Source organism: Astatotilapia calliptera, chromosome 4 (genome assembly GCF_900246225.1).
Source record: "Astatotilapia calliptera chromosome 4, fAstCal1.2, whole genome shotgun sequence".
Lineage (NCBI taxonomy): Eukaryota > Metazoa > Chordata > Actinopteri > Cichliformes > Cichlidae > Astatotilapia > Astatotilapia calliptera.
In genome coordinates, this window is record NC_039305.1 from 10,276,990 (window position 1) to 10,300,517 (window position 23,528).

At 38.7% G+C, this 23,528-nt stretch overlaps 5 protein-coding genes, 1 long non-coding RNA gene and 4 pseudogenes across 6 annotated transcripts; 5 read left to right on the plus strand and 5 right to left on the minus strand.

The window, feature by feature from the left end:
- Positions 1-895: 895 nt before the first annotated feature.
- On the plus strand, positions 896-1,694 carry LOC113020501 (hemoglobin subunit alpha-A). Its single transcript, XM_026164536.1, has 3 exons — positions 896-1,036; positions 1,139-1,346; positions 1,466-1,694. Exons 1-3 carry the CDS (start codon positions 942-944, stop codon positions 1,592-1,594), a joined length of 432 nt encoding a protein of 143 aa, XP_026020321.1. The 5' UTR covers positions 896-941; the 3' UTR covers positions 1,595-1,694.
- A 487-nt stretch (positions 1,695-2,181) lies between these two features.
- On the minus strand, positions 2,182-5,383 carry LOC113021522 (hemoglobin subunit beta-A-like; annotated as a pseudogene).
- Positions 5,384-5,615: 232 nt separating this feature from the next.
- On the minus strand, positions 5,616-6,529 carry LOC113020503 (hemoglobin subunit beta-A). Its single transcript, XM_026164538.1, has 3 exons — positions 6,370-6,529; positions 5,960-6,182; positions 5,616-5,872 (listed from the first exon to the last, which is right to left on the minus strand). The coding sequence occupies exons 1-3, from the start codon at positions 6,459-6,461 to the stop codon at positions 5,741-5,743; spliced, it is 447 nt and encodes a 148-aa protein (XP_026020323.1). The 5' UTR covers positions 6,462-6,529; the 3' UTR covers positions 5,616-5,740.
- Positions 6,530-7,529: 1,000 nt separating this feature from the next.
- LOC113020505 (hemoglobin subunit alpha-A-like) lies at positions 7,530-8,326 on the plus strand. The gene is made up of 3 exons (XM_026164539.1): positions 7,530-7,669; positions 7,771-7,978; positions 8,098-8,326. Exons 1-3 carry the CDS (start codon positions 7,575-7,577, stop codon positions 8,224-8,226), a joined length of 432 nt encoding a protein of 143 aa, XP_026020324.1. The 5' UTR covers positions 7,530-7,574; the 3' UTR covers positions 8,227-8,326.
- A 447-nt stretch (positions 8,327-8,773) lies between these two features.
- On the minus strand, positions 8,774-11,003 carry LOC113021524 (hemoglobin subunit beta-A-like; annotated as a pseudogene).
- Positions 11,004-11,235: 232 nt separating this feature from the next.
- Positions 11,236-12,149, minus strand: LOC113020502 (hemoglobin subunit beta-A). The gene is made up of 3 exons (XM_026164537.1): positions 11,994-12,149; positions 11,580-11,802; positions 11,236-11,492 (listed from the first exon to the last, which is right to left on the minus strand). Exons 1-3 carry the CDS (start codon positions 12,083-12,085, stop codon positions 11,361-11,363), a joined length of 447 nt encoding a protein of 148 aa, XP_026020322.1. The 5' UTR covers positions 12,086-12,149; the 3' UTR covers positions 11,236-11,360.
- A 919-nt stretch (positions 12,150-13,068) lies between these two features.
- LOC113020506 (hemoglobin subunit alpha-A-like) lies at positions 13,069-13,865 on the plus strand. Its single transcript, XM_026164540.1, has 3 exons — positions 13,069-13,208; positions 13,310-13,517; positions 13,637-13,865. The coding sequence occupies exons 1-3, from the start codon at positions 13,114-13,116 to the stop codon at positions 13,763-13,765; spliced, it is 432 nt and encodes a 143-aa protein (XP_026020325.1). The 5' UTR covers positions 13,069-13,113; the 3' UTR covers positions 13,766-13,865.
- An 878-nt stretch (positions 13,866-14,743) lies between these two features.
- Positions 14,744-15,671, minus strand: LOC113020507 (hemoglobin subunit beta-A-like; annotated as a pseudogene).
- Positions 15,672-15,993: 322 nt separating this feature from the next.
- Positions 15,994-17,386, plus strand: LOC113021525 (hemoglobin subunit alpha-A-like; annotated as a pseudogene).
- A 1,374-nt stretch (positions 17,387-18,760) lies between these two features.
- LOC113020508 (uncharacterized) lies at positions 18,761-22,630 on the plus strand. Its single transcript, XR_003272203.1, has 6 exons — positions 18,761-19,070; positions 20,183-20,330; positions 20,436-20,524; positions 20,695-21,002; positions 21,688-21,870; positions 21,965-22,630. It is a non-coding gene; the product is annotated as an uncharacterized LOC113020508 (long non-coding RNA).
- Positions 22,631-23,528: the final 898 nt, after the last annotated feature.

Consider the following 23,528-nt stretch of genomic DNA (forward strand, 5'->3'; position numbering starts at 1 on the left):
TACATAGTGCCACACCTCTTCGTCCTGGAAGCATCTGATTGGACTATAGCCGTCAGGCTTTTGGGTTGTTGCCCATGAGTAAGATAATCTTTACCAGATTATAAGGAAAAAAACGCAAACACATATTTTTTTATGTAACAAATATAGAAATAAGTATAAGAATTATAGACTACAGGTCTTTATAGACTGTTTTTAACCTATACGTACAGTAAAAAACATTTAAACCTCGAAAGTGATTTCTGATCTTTCGTAAGTGATCAGATCCCAACAAGCTGGCCTGAAAGTAGGGTAAATACCCGTTTCTGATGTATATATATATATGCAACACACATCTCTAGTAAAGAAATGTAGCCTATTTTATTTGAGAACAATTCTCCAACCTCTAATAAATAGGATACAAAGGATAAAGGTGCTGTGCAGTCCCACATGAAGCGCAACAACCAGTCATCCTTTTATATCTCACATCATGCCTCGGATATGATTACTTACCAAGATTTTGGTAAAAAATATCTTAATTTTTGATTATGTGGTGTCATTCTGTGAGTGCTTATGTTGTCATCTAATTCTCTAATTCTCTCTTGAGACCAAACGAGCGTTTGGCAGCGAGAGATTATTTGCCACTTGTTTCATATTTTACACTTCGGACATTATTTTATAAAATATCACATTGCTTTTTCAACAACCTCTTGCTATTTAATAATTTCTTTAAGGGATGAATATATTAGTTTCTTCCCCAACAAAATAAGTCATATCTTAAAAACAAGGAGGGGCGTTAACTTTTATCTCAAGAAATACCTCGGAAAGTGCTGGATTTTTTTCTTTATCGCAGAGGTGTGGTTTAAATGTGATACTGGGTGTGGTCCATTTTGGTGTTATATAAAAATGATAGTGACAAATAGTCAACACTTTCAGTTCAGAAGACAACTGAAGAAAACGCAGACATGAGTCTCTCTGGAAAGGACAAGACCGTGGTGAAGAACTTCTGGGCCAAAGTGGCCCCGAAGACAGCTGAGATTGGAGGAGAGGCACTGGGGAGGTTGTATTGAGCCCCTTTCTTTTCATTCTTTATTCATTCATAGTTTTAATTAATTAGTAAGTACTTATTCATATTTCCATCATTTGAATATATATTTTACAGGATGCTGACTGCTTATCCCCAGACCAAGACCTACTTTGCTCACTGGTCCGATCTGAGTCCAAGCTCTGCGCAGGTGAAAAAGCATGGTGCCACCATCATGGCGGCCATTGGAGACGCTGTGTCAAAGATTGACGACCTTACTGGAAGTCTGTCTGCCCTCAGCGAGCTCCACGCTTTCAAGCTCAGAGTGGACCCTGCCAACTTCAGGGTGAGCTCACCCAGTAACATCCACGCAACAATGATCACGTTGTAGACAGAGATTACCATTAGTCAAGAGGCAATATAGACTTTTCGACCTAACATATGCATGTGTTTTTTGCCTCACAGATCCTTGCTCACAACCTCATCTTGTGCATGGGCATGTTCTTCCCCGCAGACTTCACTCCCGAAGTCCACCTCTCCGTTGACAAGTTCCTCCAGAACTTGGCTCTCGCTCTGTCCGAGAAATATCGCTAAAATCCGGCAACTCCGGAGCCCCTGAAGCCTGTCATCTACAGTAATGTCAATAAAACTTCTTAAAATGGCAGGGCTCCGTTAATAAATATAATAAACTCTGGAAGCTGGTCCTTTCTTCTTTGTCTGCATCCCTACACTATTCACTTTTGACATAATTGCAGGGGTGTGTTAAGAAATTAAAATAATAATATTGTAGTGACAGAAGGGGGTGTGGGAGCATAGGAAAAGAGAAAATTCAATCAGAAATGAACATACAGTTGTGTTCATTTTGAAACGGACAAAATAGAAACCGGCAGCGTCACCCTTTGCAAAGATAAGAAGTAAAATATAGACGCCTTTTTAAGAATGAGCTTAGGAGGTTTTAATTTCAGATAATACAACATGGATAATTCTAACTACAACTTACTGGCTGAGTTAAAAAGAAATGACACCACCCTTATTAATATTTCTATTATTATTATTACTATTATTATTATTACTATTATTATTATTACTCTCATAAACATTTTCAGTATAAGTGCACAATCCCTTGTAAAAATCTGCTCTTGGAAGGCTTGAGTAGAAAAACAAAATGCAATTGAAAATGATCACACAAAGAGAATTTTATTTAACTGGAAATTTATTTGTCACATGCATCAGCTTCGAAGCGCTAAACGGAAACACTGCTGTAAATTATTTGGTTATGAATGTGAACTATAATTCCACAAGTTCAGTGGTACTGTTTGCCCAAGGCAGAGACGACCACAGCGAGGAATGTCTGCCAGGTCATCTGGACATCAGGGGCGAAGACTTGAGATCCAAACTTGGAGGCCACACAAAAAGCGACAATTTCAGAAAGCACCTAAAATGAAAGGGAAACAATAATAATGGCATGCTTCATCATTATCACTGGTTGAAAAAGTCTCAGATCACATACCCTGAAGTTGTCAGGATCAACACGGAGCTACTCAGAGTGCATAACGCTCAGTTTTGGCGTAGGTCTGCTTAATGTTGTTCTTCACAGCATTTTCCAGACCAACCATCACAGTCCTTCCGTGCTTGGCTAGTTTGTGGTTTCACATAATGGCAGCATTGGTGGACAGGTTGCCAAAGAGTTGGAAGTGTCTCTGAGTCCACTGATACACAATGAGAAGCCTGAAATAAAGAGTCTCAATTTTACTTTTTCTTTTATTTCGATTGCATTAAGTTGTTTTCTGTGCCAGATTAATAAAAACAAAACGAAAACAAACAAAAGAAATATCCTGTTATCATACGGTAAATAACAAGGCATGTAAAAACAAGAATAATTAATTTGATGATACCAATAAAGCGTCGCTAAATCGTCATCCAACATAACTCACCTGCTCAGGGCCTAGGCGCCAATTCCAGCCCCATACATCTTTCCCCACAAGCAGTAGCGGTTTTTGATACGGGCGGCATCGTGGTGGGGGGCGGCATCACGGGCATCGGCAAAAAAAAATAAAAAAAATGCTCGTACTCATGCTGCCCCGACATCAGCCAGCGCATATTGGTAATGGCATAGGCACCGATCGGTTTTCTATCGCCCATTTGCTGGGAGTAAGGGCGCCCTCCGTTTGCGAGGTGCGCCTGCTGCTTGCGGCGCAGGGAGGAGAGGGCGGGGCGGCGGGGGAGTCTCTGGCTGGCTGGAGCAGCATCTAATAACTCGCAAAATAAAACAAAATAAAAACAAAACACGAAAACACCAGACATTATGATACAGACTTATAATTTGCACCGATGTTTTTTCGAAATTCTATACATGAAAAGTGAGCGCGAGAGCCTTCGGTGCGCCTGCTCGCTGCTGAAGTCAAAGTAAACTTTATTGTCATCTCCGCTACATACAGTCAAGTATATAGAGAGACGACGAGGCTCCAGTTACAGCAGTGCAAGAAAACAAACAATAAATATAAGAAGAGTAAGAAAATAAATATACACTTAAAGACTCGGGGTAATGGGATCAATAACAATTTAAAATTTATATTTTATATTTTGAATATTTAATGTCTCACACACAACCCGTGGAAACGGGTTCATAATGATGTAAATCCAATCCCATTATGTATTCATGATTTGAATCCTGGGTTGTGTGAAATCCCAGAAATACACCTTAGACAAAGTGAATCTGTGAACTAAGGTGTAGGTCTATTAGGTTATGTTGTGGTGATCCTCGAGTTGGGGGATTTGTGCTCATACTGGAGTGCAAAATTAAAACCAATGGAAGATGGACAAGAAAAGTTCAAAGCCATCAGGTGCTCAGTTTAGAAAAAATAGAAAAGAAGAGAAGGAGGAACGAGCAAAAGATATGGCGGGTCATCTTAAAACAATCAGGATCAGAATACTTTATTAATCCCTAAGAAAATTATGTGGGTTACAGTTGCTCCAAGAAGAAATTGTAAAAATAGTAACAGTAACAGACTAAACTCCAAACAATATATCCAATAATATAATATTAATTAGTCATTGTGAATTGTTGATTTGTCCTGTTCTCATTATATGACGAACAGTGTTGGTCAAGTTACTTGAAAAAAGTAATCAGTAACTAATTACTGATTACTTCCCCAAAAAAGTAATCCCGTTACTTTACTGATTACTTATTTTCAAAAGTAATTAATTACTTAGTTACTTAGTTACTTTTTAAAAACACGATTTACAACCTGAAGAGGTGATAAAGCGATAGATCTTTCAGCCCAATTCTACTTTTTCTACATAATCCATCATACAAAATGTAATCAAATGGAAAAGTCCCTTTTTTTAACTTGTTTTAACAGTTTTAATCTTTTAACTTTATGCATCAAGCAAAAATTTAATTATATGCAACATTCTCTGACTTGAATAAATTAGTTTAACATTTAAACCTATTTTCTGCACATTCCAGCACATAAAATAAAATATTTTTTGTGTTTACACTCACTCTTTCAAATAGATGCAAGTAAAACACAGCAGAAAATAAATAAAGTCAAAGACTCAGCGGTGCTGTTGCTCTATTTTCACCTGTAAAGCAGGACTGGGGTAGGCGGAGGTTTACCCTGGTGCAGGTGTGCCGCGGTCAGTTAAAGAATCCGCGACTTTCTCTGTGAGTTTCCCATTACGTCATGGCGCACTCGGTGCTTTCTTGGAAGTTTAGGGGTTTTTTTCGCTGTAAAAAGAAGTTTTCTTCCCACGCACAATGGACGCTAATGTTTTTGTCACTTTTTATGGAATCAAACTCAAAGTAAGGTCAGTACTCCCACGCTTTAAATGCTGCACGCTCATACTCTCTCCCACAATCGATATGTGATCCATTGTTGATCTGCACACAGCTGTTGTCACTAACGGCGCACTCGCTGTCGTGAGACATTCTCGCAAAAAAAATCACGGTTTTAGTAACGCAGTAACGCAGCATTCCTACGGGAAAGTAATGGTAATCTAATTACCGTTTTTGCAATAGTAATCCCTTACTTTACTCGTTACTTGAAAAAAGTAATCAGATTACAGTAACGCGTTACTTGTAACGCGTTAATGCCCATCTTTGATGACGAATTATGATGGCTGTTTGGTAGCCGTTTGCATACAATGCATACTCTCCCTCTCTTCATGTGTGTGTGTGTTTCTCTGGTGAATTTCGACAACAGTTTTATGTTAATGTACAATCCTTAATATGTTTTATGTGTGTGTGTGTGTGAGTGGGGGGGGGGGGGGGGGGGGGGCGGCGGCAGAGGGAGTGCTCGCCCGAGGCGCCAAACAGGCTAGGACCGCCACTGCCCACAGGGACGCGATCGCGCTGAGCTCAGCGCCTGTCCACTCGACCATATTGATAGATAAGATTTTCTCAAGCTTCGCTGAAATTAGTCTTCGTTCACAAAACTTAAACACAAACTAAGGACAAAGAAACTTAAATAATGAATGAGTCGGGGCATATTTCTTAATTAAGAAGTCATTAATGTTGTTTTTGAAGACAGTCTAAATTAAAATGACACTAAACGGTTCATAGTGTTGTATTGTCGGGTATAAGAACACCTGAAATGATCGCACAGAGAATGAGTTTGAGTTTGTTTTAATTCAATTTATTTTTTTATTAGTGCATATGGCAACAGAGTTAAAGAGATACGATTTTAAAATCACTTTTATGACTGTTGCACATCTTTGATGAACTGGCACTCCAGAGATTTAGTGGTACTGTCTACCCAGGGCAGAAACGACCACGGACAAAAACTTCTGCCAGGCTTCCTGGACCTCAGCGGTGAAGACGCTGGGACCAAACTTAGCGGCCACACACAGGCTGATGCATTCAGCGAGCACCTAAAGTGAGAGAGTTGGACAAAATAATTAAAGAATTACTCCTGATCTAATAGTGATAAATGTTTCTGGGTGCTGGTGGGGACATACCCTGAAGTTATCGGGATCCACGTGGAGCTTCTCAGAGTGCATAGCGCTCAGTTTGGCGTAGGTCTGCTTGATGTTGTCCAAGTTCTTCACAGCATTTTCCAGACCACCCATCACGGTCTTCCCGTGCTGTGCCACTTTGGGGTTTCCCATAATGGCAGCATTGGTGGACAGGTCTCCAAAGGCTTGGAAGTATCTCTGACCCCAGGGGTACACAATCAGAAGCCTGGAATAAGACAAGAGACAGAAAAAATGACAATTTTAATGCATATAATTTAAAAAAAAAGCATTTTAATCTAAAAAGACAAACATACGTGTAGATGCATTGGTTTCAGTTCGGTTTTAAGATTATAGGAAGAGAAAGTCACTCAATACATAAATGTGTTTCTAAATTGCAATGAGCTGCAGATTACCTGCTGAGGGCCTGGGGACCGATTTCCCCCACATCGATTTTCCCCCACAGGCCTATGATGGCCTTGCGCTCAGCATCTGTCCACTCGACCATTTTGACAGCGTAAAGGTTTTCACGTAGCTTGTGATCAGAAACCTTTTCGCAAACGCCGATCTTCGGGAGCTTTTTATTAATTACATAGTGCCACACCTCTTCGTCCTGGAAGCATCTGATTGGACTATAGCCGTCAGGCTTTTGGGTTGTTGCCCATGAGTAAGATAATCTTTACCAGATTATAAGGAAAAAAACGCAAACACATATTTTTATGTAACAAATGTAGAAATAAGTATAAGAATTATAGACTACAGGTCTTTATAGACTGTTTTTAACCTATACGTACAGTAAAAAACATTTAAACCTCGAAAGTGATTTCTGATCTTTCGTAAGTGATCAGATCCCAACAAGCTGGCCTGAAAGTAGGGTAAATACCCGTTTCTGATATATACATATATATATATATATATATATATATATATATATATATATATATATATATATATATATATATATATATATATATATATATATATATATATATACAACACACTTCTCTAGTAAAGAAATGTAGCCTATTTTATTTGAGAACAATTCTCCAACCTCTAATAAATAGGATACAAAGGATAAAGGTGCTGTGCAGTCCCACATGAAGCGCAACAACCAGTCATCCTTTTATATCTCACATCATGCCTCGGATATGATTACTTACCAAGATTTTGGTAAAAAATATCTTAATTTTTGATTATGTGGTGTCATTCTGTGAGTGCTTATGTTGTCATCTAATTCTCTAATTCTCTCTTGAGACCAAACGAGCGTTTGGCAGCGAGAGATTATTTGCCACTTGTTTCATATTTTACACTTCGGACATTATTTTATAAAATATCACATTGCTTTTTCAACAACCTCTTGCTATTTAATAATTTCTTTAAGGGATGAATATATTAGTTTCTTCCCCAACAAAATAAGTCATATCTTAAAAACAAGGAGGGGCGTTAACTTTTATCTCAAGAAATACCTCGGAAAGTGCTGGATTTTTTTTTTCTTTATCGCAGAGGTGTGGTTTAAATGTGATGCTGGGTGTGGTCCATTTTGGTTTTATATAAAAATGATAGTGACAAATAGTCAACACATTTTCTTTCAGTTCAGAAGACAACTGAAGAAAACGCAGACATGAGTCTCTCTGCAAAGGACAAGGCCGTGGTGAAGAACTTCTGGGCCAAAGTGGCCCCGAAGACAGCTGAGATTGGAGGAGAGGCACTGGGGAGGTTGTATTGAGCCCTTTTCTTTTCATTCTTTATTCATTCATACTTTTATTAATTAGTAAGTACTTAATCATATTTCCATCATTTGAATTTATGTTTTACAGGATGCTGACTGCTTATCCCCAGACCAAGACCTACTTTGCTCACTGGTCCGATCTGAGTCCAAGCTCTGCGCAGGTGAAAAAGCATGGTGCCACCATCATGGGGGCCATTGGAGACGCCGTGTCAAAGATTGACGACCTTACTGGAAGTCTGTCTGCCCTCAGCGAGCTCCACGCTTTCAAGCTCAGAGTGGACCCTGCCAACTTCAGGGTAAGCTCACCCAGTAACATCCACGCAACAATGATCACGTTGTAGACAGAGATTACCATTAGTCAAGAGGCAATATAGACTTTTCGACCTAACATATGCATGTGTTTTTTGCCTCACAGATCCTTGCTCACAACCTCATCTTGTGCATGGGCATGTTCTTCCCCGCAGACTTCACTCCCGAAGTCCACCTCTCCGTTGACAAGTTCCTCCAGAACTTGGCTCTCGCTCTGTCCGAGAAATACCGCTAAAATCCGGCAACTCCGGAGCCCCTGAAGCCTGTCATCTACAGTAATGTCAATAAAACTTCTTAAAATGGCAGGGCTCCGTTAATAAATATAATAAACTCTGGAAGCTGGTCCTTTCTTCTTTGTCTGCATCCCTACACTATTCACTTTTGACATAATTGCAGGGGTGTGTTAAGAAATTAAATTAATAATATTGTAGTGACAGAAGGGGGTGTGGGAGCATAGGAAAAGAGAAAATTCAATCAGAAATGAACATACAGTTGTGTTCATTTTGAAACGGACAAAATAGAAACCGGCAGCGTCACCCTTTGCAAAGATAAGAAGTAAAATACAGACGCCTTTTTAAGAATGAGCTTAGGAGGTTTTAATTTCAGATAATACAACATGGATAATTCTAACTACAACTTACTGGCTGAGTTAATATTACTATCATTATTATTATTACTATTATTATTATTACTCTCATAAACATTTTCAGTATAAGTGCACAATCCCTTGTAAAAATCTGCTCTTGGAAGGCTTGAGTAGAAAAACAAAATGCAATTAAAAATGATCACACAAAGAGAATTTTATTTAACTGGAAATTTATTTGTCACATGCATCAGCTTCGAAGCGCTAAACGGAAGCGCTGCTGTAAATTATTTGGTTATGAATATGAACTATAATTCCACAAGTTCAGTGGTACTGTTTGCCCAAGGCAGAGACGACCACAGCGAGGAATGTCTGCCAGGTCATCTGGACATCAGGGGCGAAGACTTGAGGTCCAAACTTGGAGGCCACACAAAAAGCGACAATTTCAGAAAGCACCTAAAATGAAAGGGAAACAATAATAATGGCATGCTTCATCATTATCACTGGTTGAAAAAGTCTCAGATCACATACCCTGAAGTTGTCAGGATCAACACGGAGCTACTCAGAGTGCATAACGCTCAGTTTTGGCGTAGGTCTGCTTAATGTTGTTCTTCACAGCATTTTCCAGACCAACCATCACAGTCCTTCCGTGCTTGGCTAGTTTGTGGTTTCACATAATGGCAGCATTGGTGGACAGGTTGCCAAAGAGTTGGAAGTGTCTCTGAGTCCACTGATACGCAGTGAGAAGCCTGAAATAAAGAGTCTCAATTTTATTTTTTATTTTATTTCGATTGCATTAAGTTGTTTTCTGTGCCAGATTAATAAAAACAAAACGAAAACAAACAAAAGAAATATCCTGTTATCATACGGTAAATAACAAGGCATGTAAAAACAAGAATAATTAATTTGATGATACCAATAAAGCGTCGCTAAATCGTCATCCAACATAACTCACCTGCTCAGGGCCTAGGCGCCAATTCCAGCCCCATACATCTTTCCCCACAAGCAGTAGCGGTTTTTGATACGGGCGGCATCGTGGTGGGGGGCGGCATCACGGGCATCGGCAAAAAAAAATAAAAAAAATGCTCGTACTCATGCTGCCCCGACATCAGCCAGCGCATATTGGTAATGGCATAGGCACCGATCGGTTTTCTATCGCCCATTTGCTGGGAGTACGGGCGCCCTCCGTTTGCGAGGTGCGCCTGCTGCTTGCGGCGCAGGGAGGAGAGGGCGGGGCGGCGGGGGAGTCTCTGGCTGGCTGGAGCAGCATCTAATAACTCGCAAAATAAAACAAAATAAAAACAAAACACGAAAACACCAGACATTATGATACAGACTTATAATTTGCACCGATGTTTTTTCGAAATTCTATACATGAAAAGTGAGCGCGAGAGCCCTCGGTGCGCCTGCTCGCTGCTGAAGTCAAAGTAAACTTTATTGTCATCTCCGCTACATACAGTCAAGTATATAGAGAGACGACGAGGCTCCAGTTACAGCAGTGCAAGAAAACAAACAATAAATATAAGAAGAGTAAGAAAATAAATATACACTTAAAGACTCGGGGTAATGGGATCAATAACAATTTAAAATTTATATTTTATATTTTGAATATTTAATGTCTCACACACAACCCGTGGAAACGGGTTCATAATGATGTAAATCCAATCCCATTATGTATTCATGATTTGAATCCTGGGTTGTGTGAAATCCCAGAAATACACCTTAGACAAAGTGAATCTGTGAACTAAGGTGTAGGTCTATTAGGTTATGTTGTGGTGATCCTCGAGTTGGGGGATTTGTGCTCATACTGGAGTGCAAAATTAAAACCAATGGAAGATGGACAAGAAAAGTTCAAAGCCATCAGGTGCTCAGTTTAGAAAAAATAGAAAAGAAGAGAAGGAGGAACGAGCAAAGGATATGGCGGGTCATCTTAAAACAATCAGGATCAGAATACTTTATTAATCCCTAAGAAAATTATGTGGGTTACAGTTGCTCCAAGAAGAAATTGTAAAAATAGTAACAGTAACAGACTAAACTCCAAACAATATATCCAATAATATAATATTAATTAGTCATTGTGAATTGTTGATTTGTCCTGTTCTCATTATATGACGAATTATGATGGCTGTTTGGTAGCCGTTTGCATACAATGCATACTCTCCCTCTCTTCATGTGTGTGTGTGTGTGTGTTTCTCTGGTGAATTTCGACAACAGTTTTATGTTAATGTACAATCCTTAATATGTTTTATGTGTGTGTGTGTGTGTGTGTGTGTGTGTGTGTGTGTGTGTGTGTGTGTGTGTGTGTGTGTGTGTGGGGGGGGGGGGGGGGGGGCAGAGGGAGTGCTCGACCGAGGCGCCAAACAGGCTAGGACCGCCACTGCCCACAGGGACGTGATCGCGCTGAGCTCAGCGCCTGTCCACTCGACCATATTGATAGATAAGATTTTCTCAAGCTTCGCTGAAATTAGTCTTCGTTCACAAAACTTAAACACAAACTAAGGACAAAGAAACTTAAATAATGAATGAGTCGGGGCATATTTCTTAATTAAGAAGTCATTAATGTTGTTTTTGAAGACAGTCTAAATTAAAATGACACTAAACGGTTCATAGTGTTGTATTGTCGGGTATAAGAACACCTGAAATGATCGCACAGAGAATGAGTTTGAGTTTGTTTTAATTCAATTTATTTTTTTATTAGTGCATATGGCAACAGAGTTAAAGAGATACGATTTTAAAATCACTTTTATGACTGTTGCACATCTTTGATGAACTGGCACTCCAGAGATTTAGTGGTACTGTCTACCCAGGGCAGAAACGACCACGGACAAAAACTTCTGCCAGGCTTCCTGGACCTCAGCGGTGAAGACGCTGGGACCAAACTTAGCGGCCACACACAGGCTGATGCATTCAGCGAGCACCTAAAGTGAGAGAGTTGGACAAAATAATTAAAGAATTACTCCTGATCTAATAGTGATAAATGTTTCTTGGTGCTGGTGGGGACATACCCTGAAGTTATCGGGATCCACGTGGAGCTTCTCAGAGTGCATAGCGCTCAGTTTGGCGTAGGTCTGCTTGATGTTGTCCAAGTTCTTCACAGCATTTTCCAGACCACCCATCACGGTCTTCCCGTGCTGTGCCACTTTGGGGTTTCCCATAATGGCAGCATTGGTGGACAGGTCTCCAAAGGCTTTGAAGTATCTCTGACCCCAGGGGTACACAATCAGAAGCCTGGAATAAGACAAGAGACAGAAAAAATAACAATTTTAATGCATATAATTTTTAAAAAAAATATGCATTTTAATCTAAAATGACAAACATACGCGTAGATGCATTGGTTTCAGTTCGGTTTTAAGATTATAGGAAGAGAAAGTCACTCAATACATAAATGTGTTTCTAAATTGCAATGAGCTGCAGGTTACCTGCTGAGGGCCTGGGGACCGATTTCCCCCACATCGATTTTTCCCCACAGGCCTATGATGGCCTTGCGCTCAGCATCTGTCCACTCGACCATTTTGACAGCGTAAAGGTTTTCACGTAGCTTGTGATCAGAAACCTTTTCGCAAACGCCGATCTTCGGGAGCTTTTTATTAATTACATAGTGCCACACCTCTTCGTCCTGGAAGCATCTGATTGGACTATAGCCGTCAGGCTTTTGGGTTGTTGCCCATGAGTAAGATAATCTTTACCAGATTATAAGGAAAAAAACGCAAACACATATTTTTTTATGTAACAAATATAGAAATAAGTATAAGAATTATAGACTACAGGTCTTTATAGACTGTTTTTAACCTATACGTACAGTAAAAAACATTTAAACCTCGAAAGTGATTTCTGATCTTTCGTAAGTGATCAGATCCCAACAAGCTGGCCTGAAAGTAGGGTAAATACCCGTTTCTGATGTATATATATATATGCAACACACATCTCTAGTAAAGAAATGTAGCCTATTTTATTTGAGAACAATTCTCCAACCTCTAATAAATAGGATACAAAGGATAAAGGTGCTGTGCAGTCCCACATGAAGCGCAACAACCAGTCATCCTTTTATATCTCACATCATGCCTCGGATATGATTACTTACCAAGATTTTGGTAAAAAATATCTTAATTTTTGATTATGTGGTGTCATTCTGTGAGTGCTTATGTTGTCATCTAATTCTCTAATTCTCTCTTGAGACCAAACGAGCGTTTGGCAGCGAGAGATTATTTGCCACTTGTTTCATATTTTACACTTCGGACATTATTTTATAAAATATCACATTGCTTTTTCAACAACCTCTTGCTATTTAATAATTTCTTTAAGGGATGAATATATTAGTTTCTTCCCCAACAAAATAAGTCATATCTTAAAAACAAGGAGGGGCGTTAACTTTTATCTCAAGAAATACCTCGGAAAGTGCTGGATTTTTTTCTTTATCGCAGAGGTGTGGTTTAAATGTGATGCTGGGTGTGGTCCATTTTGGTGTTATATAAAAATGATAGTGACAAATAGTCAACACATTTTCTTTCAGTTCAGAAGACAACTGAAGAAAACGCAGACATGAGTCTCTCTGCAAAGGACAAGGCCGTGGTGAAGAACTTCTGGGCCAAAGTGGCCCCGAAGACAGCTGAGATTGGAGGAGAGGCACTGGGGAGGTTGTATTGAGCCCTTTTCTTTTCATTCTTTATTCATTCATACTTTTATTAATTAGTAAGTACTTATTCATATTTCCATCATTTGAATTTATGTTTTACAGGATGCTGACTGCTTATCCCCAGACCAAGACCTACTTTGCTCACTGGTCCGATCTGAGTCCAAGCTCTGCGCAGGTGAAAAAGCATGGTGCCACCATCATGGGGGCCATTGGAGACGCCGTGTCAAAGATTGACGACCTTACTGGAAGTCTGTCTGCCCTCAGCGAGCTCCACGCTTTCAAGCTCAGAGTGGATCCTGCCAACTTCAGGGTAAGCTCACCCAGTAACATCCACGCAACAATGATCACGTTGTAGACAGAGATTACCATTAGTCAAGAGGCAATATAGACTTTTCGACCTAACATATGCATGTGTTTTTTGCCTCACAGATCCTTGCTCACAACCTCATCTTGTGCATGGGCATGTTCTTCCCCGCAGACTTCACTCCCGAAGTCCACCTCTCCGTTGACAAGTTCCTCCAGAATTTGGCTCTCGCTCTGTCCGAGAAATATCGCTAAAATCCGGCAACTCCGGAGCCCCTGAAGCCTGTCATCTACAGTAATGTCAATAAAACCTCTTAAAATGGCAGGGCTCCGTTAATAAATATAATAAACTCTGGAAGCTGGTCCTTTCTTCTTTGTCTGCATCCCTATACTATTCACTTTTGATATAATTGCAGGGGTGTGTTAAGAAATTAAATTAATAATATTGTAGTGACAGAAGGGGGTGTGGGAGCATAGGAAAAGAGAAAATTCAATCAGAAATGAACATACAGTTGTGTTAAATGCAAATTTAACCTTCTAACATTTTGCGCTGAATATTCGTTTTACTTTATAGTGGAGGAATTACCCCAAAGCTTTGCTTAAATGGGTAGTAAATAGTAATGTGTATACAAGGATTTCATTCATTAAGCATGGCGTGATATTAAACACGTGGAAGAAACCCTTTTTGGATTCTTGGATTAAAAGAATTTAATAGGATAAGATAACCTTTATTAGCCCCACACGAGGGAAATTTGTTATGTTGAAGCAGAAAGTGGACAGTGCAACGTGATGTAATGTACACAATATTTCAAATCCTTTATCATGGTCCACAACTATAACCAACAGTATTTTTGATGCACTGTTATCAATAATGTCACGCGACCTCACCCATTTATATCAAAGTGCACATTTTGAAACGGACTAAATAGAAACCGGCAGCGTCACCCTTTGCAAAGATAAGAAGTAAAATATAGACGCCTTTTTAAGAATGAGCTTAGGAGGTTTTAATTTCAGATAATACAACATGGATAATTCTAACTACAACTTACTGGCTGAGTTAAAAAGAAATGACACCACCCTTGTTAATATTACTATTATTATTATTACTATTATTATTATTACTATCATGAACATTTTCAGTATAAGTGCACAATCCCTTGTAAAAATCTGCTCTTGGAAGGCTTGAGTAGAAAAACAAAATGCAATTAAAAATGATCACACAAAGAGAATTTCATTTAACTGGAAATTTATTTGTCACATGCATCAGCTTCGAAGCGCTAAACGGAAACACTGCTGTAAATTATTTGGTTATGAATATGAACTATAATTCCACAAGTTCAGTGGTACTGTTTGCCCAAGGCAGAGACGACCACAGCGAGGAATGTCTGCCAGGTCATCTGGACATCAGGGGCGAAGACTTGAGGTCCAAACTTGGAGGCCACACAAAAAGCGACAATTTCAGAAAGCACCTAAAATGAAAGGGAAACAATAATAATGGCATGCTTCATCATTATCACTGGTTGAAAAAGTCTCAGATCACATACCCTGAAGTTGTCAGGATCAACACGGAGCTACTCAGAGTGCATAACGCTCAGTTTTGGCGTAGGTCTGCTTAATGTTGTCCATGTTCTTCAGCATTTTCCAGACCAACCATCACAGTGCCACTTTGGGGTTTCTCATAATGGCAGCATTGGTGGACAAGTTGCCAAAGACTTGGAAGTATCTCTGAGTCCAAGGATACACAATCAGAAGCCTGAAATAAAGAGTTTTACTTTTTCTTTTATTTCGGTTGAATTAAGTTGTTTTCTGTGGCAGATTAATAAAAACAAAACGAAAACAAACAAAAGAAATTCTGTTATCATGCGGTAAATAACAAGGCGTGTAAAAACAAGAATAATTAATTTGGAGATACCAATAGGCGTCGTTAAATTATCATCTAACGTAACTCACCTGCTCAGGGCCTGGGTGCCAATTTCAGCCACATAAATCTTTCCCCACAGGTATGTGATCGCGCTGAGCTCAGCACCTGTCCACTCGACCATATTGTTAGAAATAAGATTTTCTCCAGCTTCGCTGAAATTAGTCTTCGTTCACAAAACATAGGTCCCTTTTGGAGGACTTTATTAATTGGCCGCTACCACCCCTCTTAGTCCGGAAGCATCTGATTGGATCAGAACCAAGGACAAAGGCTGTTAATAAGTCAGATATAATTTTTGCCAGAAGACTGGGAAAAGAACAGAAAAAAGACAAGAACATGAAACATTTAAAACACCATCAACTCGACATCAATTGTTCGACGCCATTCAGTGTCGAATATTCATTTACCAATAAACCTAATTGTAAATGAATATGATAAAATGTAAGGCAGAATTTAACTGATTTTGAAGGTGTGATTTTTGCATAAGGAGAAAAGCTCAAAAACCCCAAAACATTTTCTTCATTTGTTATTTTTCTCTCAGCACCTGCACATATGAGCATCTAATATGTTGAAGTGTGTTTTTAACTCTAACTTTTTAATTTATATAGATTTTTTTCCCGTTCATTAGCAATTTTGCCACTATTCCTTTAGACTGCATGCCCCTTCATACTGACATCAGTTCTTTAATGCATTCATCGCTATTTTACTAACTAATTTGACGTTAGGTGTTATTTTGCACTTATCTTACCTTATAAATACAGACTTATAAGGTAAGATAACACGGCGACTAAAAATACTTGAGAACAGAGTGTGGTTACTTTTATCTCTAGAAATGGCTTGTTAAACTCGAACAGGAAGGTGTGGATTAGATTTGATACTGGGTGTCGTGCAATTTAGTTCCATATAAAGAAAGATAGTAACAAACAACTTTCAGAATTTAGTTAACTTTTCTTTCTGCTGCGTAAACCTTTAAAGGCAGACACGAGTCTCTGGAAAGGACAAAACCGTGGTCCTTCTGGGATAAAGCGACTCCGAAAGCCCCTGAGATTGGAGCAGAGGCTCTGGGCCGGTTGGTTTTCATTATTTTCTGTTTTGACGATGTGCACACATCATGCACCACATTCTATGTAATAACTTCGCTCTATCATAACTTATCACGTTTACGTTTTACAGGATGCTCACTGCATATCCGCAAACCAAGACCTACTGTTCTCACTGGGCCAGATTCTGCACAGGTGAAGATGCACGGCGCCAACATCATGGCGTCGGGAATATTGACGACCTTGTTGGAGATCTGACCAATCTAAGCAAGCTATGCTTTCAAGCTCAGAGTGGACCCTGCCAACTTCACGGTAAGCTTAAGGAGGGAATGATCCATGCATTGCTCATAAGTCCATACAATTTCTCAATGAGCAAAATACTAAAAGTAATATAAAGCTATAATGTTGTTGCACAGTACACACTGCAATAGTTACAGCCTTTTGCACACGCTCTACAGTAAAATAACAAATGACAAAGTTTTACAGTTTAGAGTAAAATGTCGATCAGAGCCATTTCTTATATTTTATAAACTGTGTAATATATTGTTTTATTTAATTAGTTCAGTATGTTACTGTTATTGTCTTGGAGCAACTATAACTCACACAATTCCCTTAGGGATTATTAAAGTATTCTGACTCTGAGTCTGAAATTTTATGTATTTCTCGTTATTTATGAATTAATACGTTTTCTCCATATTTATTTATTTATACAGATTCTTGCTCACAACATCATCTTGTGCATGGCCATGTTCTCCCAGGAAGACTTCACCCCTGAAGTCCACGTCTCATTTGACATGTTTCTACAGAACTTGTCTTTGGCGCTGTCCGACAGATACCGCTAAACTCCAGATTCAGGCGCACCAATCGCTGCATGGAGCGTGTCATCCGCCACACTACCAACATCCATTTTATAATAGAAGAACACAGTTACTATATGAAATTAATACATGTTTACATTTCTTTTACTTTAGTCACGGTATATACTTGTATTATTATTATTTTTAATTCTCAATAAAACAAAACTGTTTAACTTGCTCCGACAGCAGACGCCTCGGACACGCCCCTTTACTCTTTAACTTGTGAAGGGTTCCCTGGTGTGTCGTCACTCATCCAACACATTAAATTAGAAATTCTGACTTCCTGTGCGCACGAGTGATTTAGGGATGATTAAAAACAGCAAGTAAAAAACATACTTCTACTTTCATAATAGGCCAAACTAAAGTAATAATTATATACGACATCAGAGTCACACTATCAATGAGGAGCTGTTATCAACGCGGGTAGACCATCTGATTGCTCTAGTTGGCCTTTTTCTTCTTTCGGCTGCCCTCTTTAGATGTCCCATCATGTGCCTTCATCCACGAACCTCCTCTGTGGTCCTCGTCTTTTCCTTCTGAATGGCAGCTTTCCTTAGATAAAGGAGCTGTCATGGCAAGGCAGATACTGCGGTGCACCCTAAAATAATCTCGTCGCCCCTAGTCACTGTCATAGTTTTGCACATGACAATATTGTTATTTAAAAAAAGCTAGCATTAACACTTTGATTCTAGCTACACAGAATTAACACAGAATATGAATTTCAAAATTGAATATATTTCACAGTGTCACCCCAACCCCTTCTTTGAAAAACGGTTCAGCCCATAGCAGCCCCTCTAAACTGTTTTATTTCTTGTTGTCAGTAGCTGTCGCCTATGATTGGTGCCAGAGCACATCTTGAATGAAGAGGAATTTCAGATTTCAACACAGATAGAAACACAGATGAAAATTCAATTATAACCATAATGAGGATGGCTGAGAGTCAGCATTGTTTGAAATTTTCTGAGGGGAAACAGGTAGAGGTCATAAAATACACATGAGCACTAAAGACTCGCTCACTCAACGTTGAAGTGAATATATGTGAACACTCTTAGAAAGGATGTGTTAAAAAATGACACAAAAAATGTGTTGTTACACTATTAACACATTTTGTGTAAATTTTAACATAACATGTGTAAGAAAATGTGTAAACATTGAAAAAATGTGTAAAACGCTTAACACACTTGATGTGTTGCACAGTTTAACACATTTTGTGTGTTATTTTCAGAATCTAACAACAGGACCTAAAATTAGCAGCTCAGTAATTTGATACTAGCCCTGTGTTTAGTGAAATAAATTGTAGATTAACAATGTATTATAACTATATTAACTGAATAAATAAAATGTTTAGTTATTGTTTGTTTTCCTTAATCCTTTCCTCATTACTTTCAACAAATAAAACATTTTATAATGTAATGTGGACCAAGGTATGGTGTACTAAAATTCTGAAAGAGGATTAATTTTTTATTTCTCAATATGTATGGCATACCAATTAATGGCCATGGCTATACTATAAGCATAAGTATCCACAAAGAACAGGCTTAATTTTGACCGTAACATGTGAATACAATTGAAGCAAAAGTAGAAAATGAAATGAGTAAGAACACACATGCTTAAAATTGAAACAAATTCTGCCCAGCAACATGACATACCGGCGGCGGCGGGAAGGGGGCGCTATCTTTCGCGCCAATGAGACAAAGGAGACAAAGATGGAGGTTACGTCGCCTAGTATGTTGTCAGACCTTACAGTAAGTATCATTTACCAGTTTATCTTAATGTACTGAAAATATGCCGGGTTTCTGGAAGAATGTGAATTTATATAAAATATAGGAGTTTAGAGTTTAAGTTAATTACTGCTTAACTATACCTAGCTAACCTTAATGTAACAGTCTTGCTAACATATCCTACTCTTAATTTTATTATTAGTTCTTGGATTTCGTGCCATACTCCATTAGAGTTAATGTGTTTTGGTAGTATTTTTATGTATTACTTTATTCATGTATTTATCTATTTACTTTATTTATGTATTTAGAGTATTCAGAAATTGCTCTTAGAACCAGTGTGGTAGTTGGCTAGCGGCTCCGACAGGCATTATGTTGTCTATGAGCAACGCCAGAGTCAGCACCTAACCGTAGCAGTGTTGAGTAAAATGACAATATTGTCGTTAGCTCTGAATATAGCAAATGAAGTTATCACCGCGACCATTCGTTTACTAGCAGAGAATAGGAATAAAGACTGAGTAACTTTAACATGAAATATACCTCATATTGACAGAGATAATTATTTTTTCAAGCAGTTAAAGCAGTTTTTGCATCTAGTATGATTAACTAAAGTATGTGCACATTCTTTTTTAAGGCTTATTGCTGGAAACATGCTCTGATATAGTTTCTTTTTTATGCAGAACTTCTGAGGAAGTAATAGTCAGTGTTATTTAAAAAACCAAACAACAGCAACTTGACCATGCAAATTATCTTACTTATTTAGCCATGTGTTTCATTTTTTCAGCACACATATGACAACTTAGAATCTGTCAAAGTCCTTGTAACCACTTTTATAGATGAGAAAGAAATTTGTAAAAAAAAAAAAAAAATTCTTATTGTCAGCAGTGCCACAGACATCAGACATCACTATTAGTCAGGATCAGATTTATTCACCAAGTAGCAACTAGAAGATAAAATCAATTTATTTATTATTCAGAATTTCCTTTAGTCATTGCGTTATAATCACGTAGTTAAGAAACCGCCTTCTTCTGCTGCAGCTTTTTGAGTAAACTCGTGCTTTTATGCTCTGTGGAAATTTGCTGTCATGACTTTGAAGATTATTGCAGAGAGGTAAAGTGTCTGGTGTTGCCTTTACACAGTCTACCATTACCACAGAAGAACAAAGTCAACCCCTGAAGTCACTCAGGAAAGCCCCACAGATTCTTAAGGAGTATGAAACCTGTCGGTGCCATCGAGGAGGCTCCTTGTGAAGACTTGCATTGGGGATTTGGTGGAGAGGTGTGGTTAGTAAGTATCACACTTTACTGTACTTTGTTAAAATTTTGCAATGAATGTTTTCCTTTAAAAATGTTGAAGTGCACAGAAGTAAAAAAGTTTACCTTTGTTTTCCAGTTACCCTCTTAGTGCAGAGAAGCTAACTGTAGCAAAAAGCATCCTCACCACTTTTCCACCCTTAAGTGGCAGGACAGGGGGAAGGATTTGTAAGTAAATTTAGCATTTTAATAATGTAAATTCCACTACATACTGAAAATTGCACTTGTTCCCACTTACTGTGTATCGTTTAACCTTTATCTAATTATTTATTAGAGCTTTTTTTCTCAGTTAAAATTGCTCAGCTGTTACCCATATACCTCTGTCCTTTCTTCCTCAGGAGCATTATTATGATCCAGTCTCTCATTGTGGATTCCTAGAGACTAAACTGCGCAACCTTAGACGGAATCTCGACCAGGGGCAGAGACATTATAAGAAGCGAAAAGTGACAGATGACTGTGGTGAAGACAAGAAGCTCAGGCGAGAGGATGGGAATACCAGCAGCACAGATGAGTGGGTCACCCAAGTTATTGCGGCCCTCAGCTGAGAACCTTCCAATTATCATGTCAGGCATGGAGGAAACATACACCAGTCTCAGAGCCTGGAATATTCGGAGAGTACCCACGGTTTTTGGACATGCCAAGTCTGGTAAGTTGCTTGGTTCTCTGGTAATGGTTTATGTACTCCTTCTCCACTCAGTTGTGTTTTGCATACAAAGTATGTAACAGGAGTCGATACATTTGGAGGTATGTTTATGAGCTCCTAGTGAATATTTTGAAAGTTTTATAACTTCAGAGTTTGATCATTACTCCCTGCGCACTGATTACAATGAGCATCACTTTTCACATGGTCCAAAATCTTAGTCGTACCACCAAATGACTATCTAATAGTAGGGACATCAAATGACAATGCAGAAAGTGCTGCTCGTGGAAGTGAAAACCCTACAAAAAAATCACCTAAATCTGTATGAAACTCTGCTTTCAGCAGCACTATTTTCAACAAAAAAGCTCTACAGGACAAACCGCAGATAGACAACATAAGAAATTGTCTGCTAGAAAGTTGAACATCAGCTAAAAAGTCCTAATTTTTTCTCAGGGTCTGATGGGACCCAAATCATAGCTAAAATTAAGGAATAATGGACTTGTATTCAAATACCACTCCAAGTAAATTGTTGTTTCACTGTGTAGGTAAGCTTGATGTGGAATGGGTAACAGAAATGTGATACTGTAAAGTTTGATTTTAGCCATACAGCTACCAAATGGACAGAATGTACTTTTGATTTAATGTATTTAATGCTTCATTTTAAACTTAAACACTTCTTTTATTTCCGTAGGCTGGACTTGGAGTTTGGCAATTTTACAGGAGGAAAGGTGGATCTCTTTTTGCGAAAATGGGAAGCCAGTATCATTCCGAAGCTCAAATCAGTAGCTGCCCTGGAAACAAGAACCCCCCCGCCATGTGTTAACACACCTACTCCCACCAGTTGGTGCCAGTCGTTGCAGCCTTTTTTGCACTGGTATGTATTCAGTAAAGTTCTCACGGTATTTACCTGAGGAAAGCATTTGTCTACACCTCACTGAATACTATCTTTATCTTCCCCCATCTCCAAGCCTGGAACAAGTATTGCATCGCTTTGCAGTGATCCTGAAGCATCATCCACAACACACCAACCCCAGCTGATATGCATCGGTGATCTAAAGAGGGCAACCAGGCAGTACATCATTGTTGCTAAAAATGACAGAGTAACCATTTCTCTGAATGATGGCCTGACGTGTGCTGTGGATAAGCTTTTCAAACTGTACTGGGTATGTAACTTGTCCTATCCAGCACCACTTGGCTCTGTCTTCACCTTCTTTGATTTTGTCTATGACCTGCCGCTGTCCACCCAAAGGAAAACCAAAGTACTGGAGCTGATTGCACAGATTAAAGGATGCAAGTAAAATGTTCACCTGTCCAAAATGTAGAGAGTCTCTGTTCACAGAGGTGAGAAACCTCATTTGGCATCTTTGTCAAATACACTGCTTATCAGGACTGACCATTTTTATGCCTATGCAGTGGAAAGGTCAGACAATATGAACTGATTGGCTGAAATTTTTGATTTTTGTATTTAAACCCAAGGTACAAAATTGTATAACCTGGATGCTATATTCGCCAAAATGTATGTTTTTCTGTTTGCATGCAACTGCACATTTGTTAAATGTTGACAATTTGTTGAAGATGACAATTGTTACCTTTAAAAATTTTAATTCATGTATTGTCTGGATTATATCAGAACATTATATATATATATTGAAAAAATTCAATTTTTTTTGACATTTTAATGATCTAGAGAGATAGAAAGCTAGTCAGATATGAATTTTGTTTGATTTTGTAAAGTAAAAATTGTGATATAGCTTTGGCTAAAATTGAATTTAAAACATTTTAATTGAAAAGATTCTGACAGTTGTTGTTCATTCAGTTTGTAATGATTTATAATATGCCAAATAAAAAATGGAATTCAATAAGTGTATAATATATACCCATCTTTTTCTCCTTTTTTAAAAAAAATTGAAATGTACACATTTTAACACATCTTTGTGTCAAAATAACACATCTTTGTGTTTACATTTTTTAACACAGAAGATGTGTTAAAGGAGCAGACACATTAATTGTGTTAAAACTGACACATCATGTGTTGTCCCTGATCTGATGCAGCACATGTGTTAAAATTTAACACATGATGTGTCAATTTTAACACATCCCTTCTAAGAGTGAACTAGTGTGTATTATAAATTAGTCTGTAGTTCTGTAGCCTTAATTATTTCATCAGTCTGTGTATAGCACACACTTTGATTCCCAAAAATCAAGTAGTCGTGCGAATTCCTGCCCCAATCAAATCTGTTAGCTCCATCATGCTTTATGATTATATGTATTGTCTCCCATAAATCATTGGGATTCGTCTTTGGACAATGCACAGTGCGGGTGGGGTGCTACCAGTGGCGGGTTTTGATATGGGCGACATGGGAGGTTGCCCAGGGCAGCATTGTGGTGGGGGTGGCATCATGGCATCGGCAAAAAAAGTTGCTCGTACCCATGCTGCCCCGACGTCATGCCAGCGCATTTTGGGGATTGCATGGGCACCGAAAATAAACCAACAAACTACGGCTGTCAACGTTAATACCGTCTTCAGGATTA

What these genes read in the sequence shown, in the direction of transcription:
- LOC113020501 (XM_026164536.1), top strand. Translation starts at nt 942, where the DNA reads ATGAGTCTCTCTGGAAAGGACAAGACCGTGGTGAAGAACTTCTGGGCC. An exon ending in GGAGGAGAGGCACTGGGGAG is followed by an intron (nt 1,037 to 1,138) that starts GTTGTATTGAGC and finishes TATATTTTACAG; the next exon opens with GATGCTGACTGCTTATCCCC. An exon ending in TGGACCCTGCCAACTTCAGG is followed by an intron (nt 1,347 to 1,465) that starts GTGAGCTCACCC and finishes TTTGCCTCACAG; the next exon opens with ATCCTTGCTCACAACCTCAT.
- LOC113020503 (XM_026164538.1), bottom strand. Translation starts at nt 6,461, where the DNA reads ATGGTCGAGTGGACAGATGCTGAGCGCAAGGCCATCATAGGCCTGTGG. An exon ending in GGTCCCCAGGCCCTCAGCAG is followed by an intron (nt 6,183 to 6,369) that starts GTAATCTGCAGC and finishes GTCTTATTCCAG; the next exon opens with GCTTCTGATTGTGTACCCCT. An exon ending in TGGATCCCGATAACTTCAGG is followed by an intron (nt 5,873 to 5,959) that starts GTATGTCCCCAC and finishes CTCTCACTTTAG; the next exon opens with GTGCTCGCTGAATGCATCAG.
- LOC113020505 (XM_026164539.1), top strand. Translation starts at nt 7,575, where the DNA reads ATGAGTCTCTCTGCAAAGGACAAGGCCGTGGTGAAGAACTTCTGGGCC. An exon ending in GGAGGAGAGGCACTGGGGAG is followed by an intron (nt 7,670 to 7,770) that starts GTTGTATTGAGC and finishes TATGTTTTACAG; the next exon opens with GATGCTGACTGCTTATCCCC. An exon ending in TGGACCCTGCCAACTTCAGG is followed by an intron (nt 7,979 to 8,097) that starts GTAAGCTCACCC and finishes TTTGCCTCACAG; the next exon opens with ATCCTTGCTCACAACCTCAT.
- LOC113020502 (XM_026164537.1), bottom strand. Translation starts at nt 12,085, where the DNA reads ATGGTCGAGTGGACAGATGCTGAGCGCAAGGCCATCATAGGCCTGTGG. An exon ending in GGTCCCCAGGCCCTCAGCAG is followed by an intron (nt 11,803 to 11,993) that starts GTAACCTGCAGC and finishes GTCTTATTCCAG; the next exon opens with GCTTCTGATTGTGTACCCCT. An exon ending in TGGATCCCGATAACTTCAGG is followed by an intron (nt 11,493 to 11,579) that starts GTATGTCCCCAC and finishes CTCTCACTTTAG; the next exon opens with GTGCTCGCTGAATGCATCAG.
- LOC113020506 (XM_026164540.1), top strand. Translation starts at nt 13,114, where the DNA reads ATGAGTCTCTCTGCAAAGGACAAGGCCGTGGTGAAGAACTTCTGGGCC. An exon ending in GGAGGAGAGGCACTGGGGAG is followed by an intron (nt 13,209 to 13,309) that starts GTTGTATTGAGC and finishes TATGTTTTACAG; the next exon opens with GATGCTGACTGCTTATCCCC. An exon ending in TGGATCCTGCCAACTTCAGG is followed by an intron (nt 13,518 to 13,636) that starts GTAAGCTCACCC and finishes TTTGCCTCACAG; the next exon opens with ATCCTTGCTCACAACCTCAT.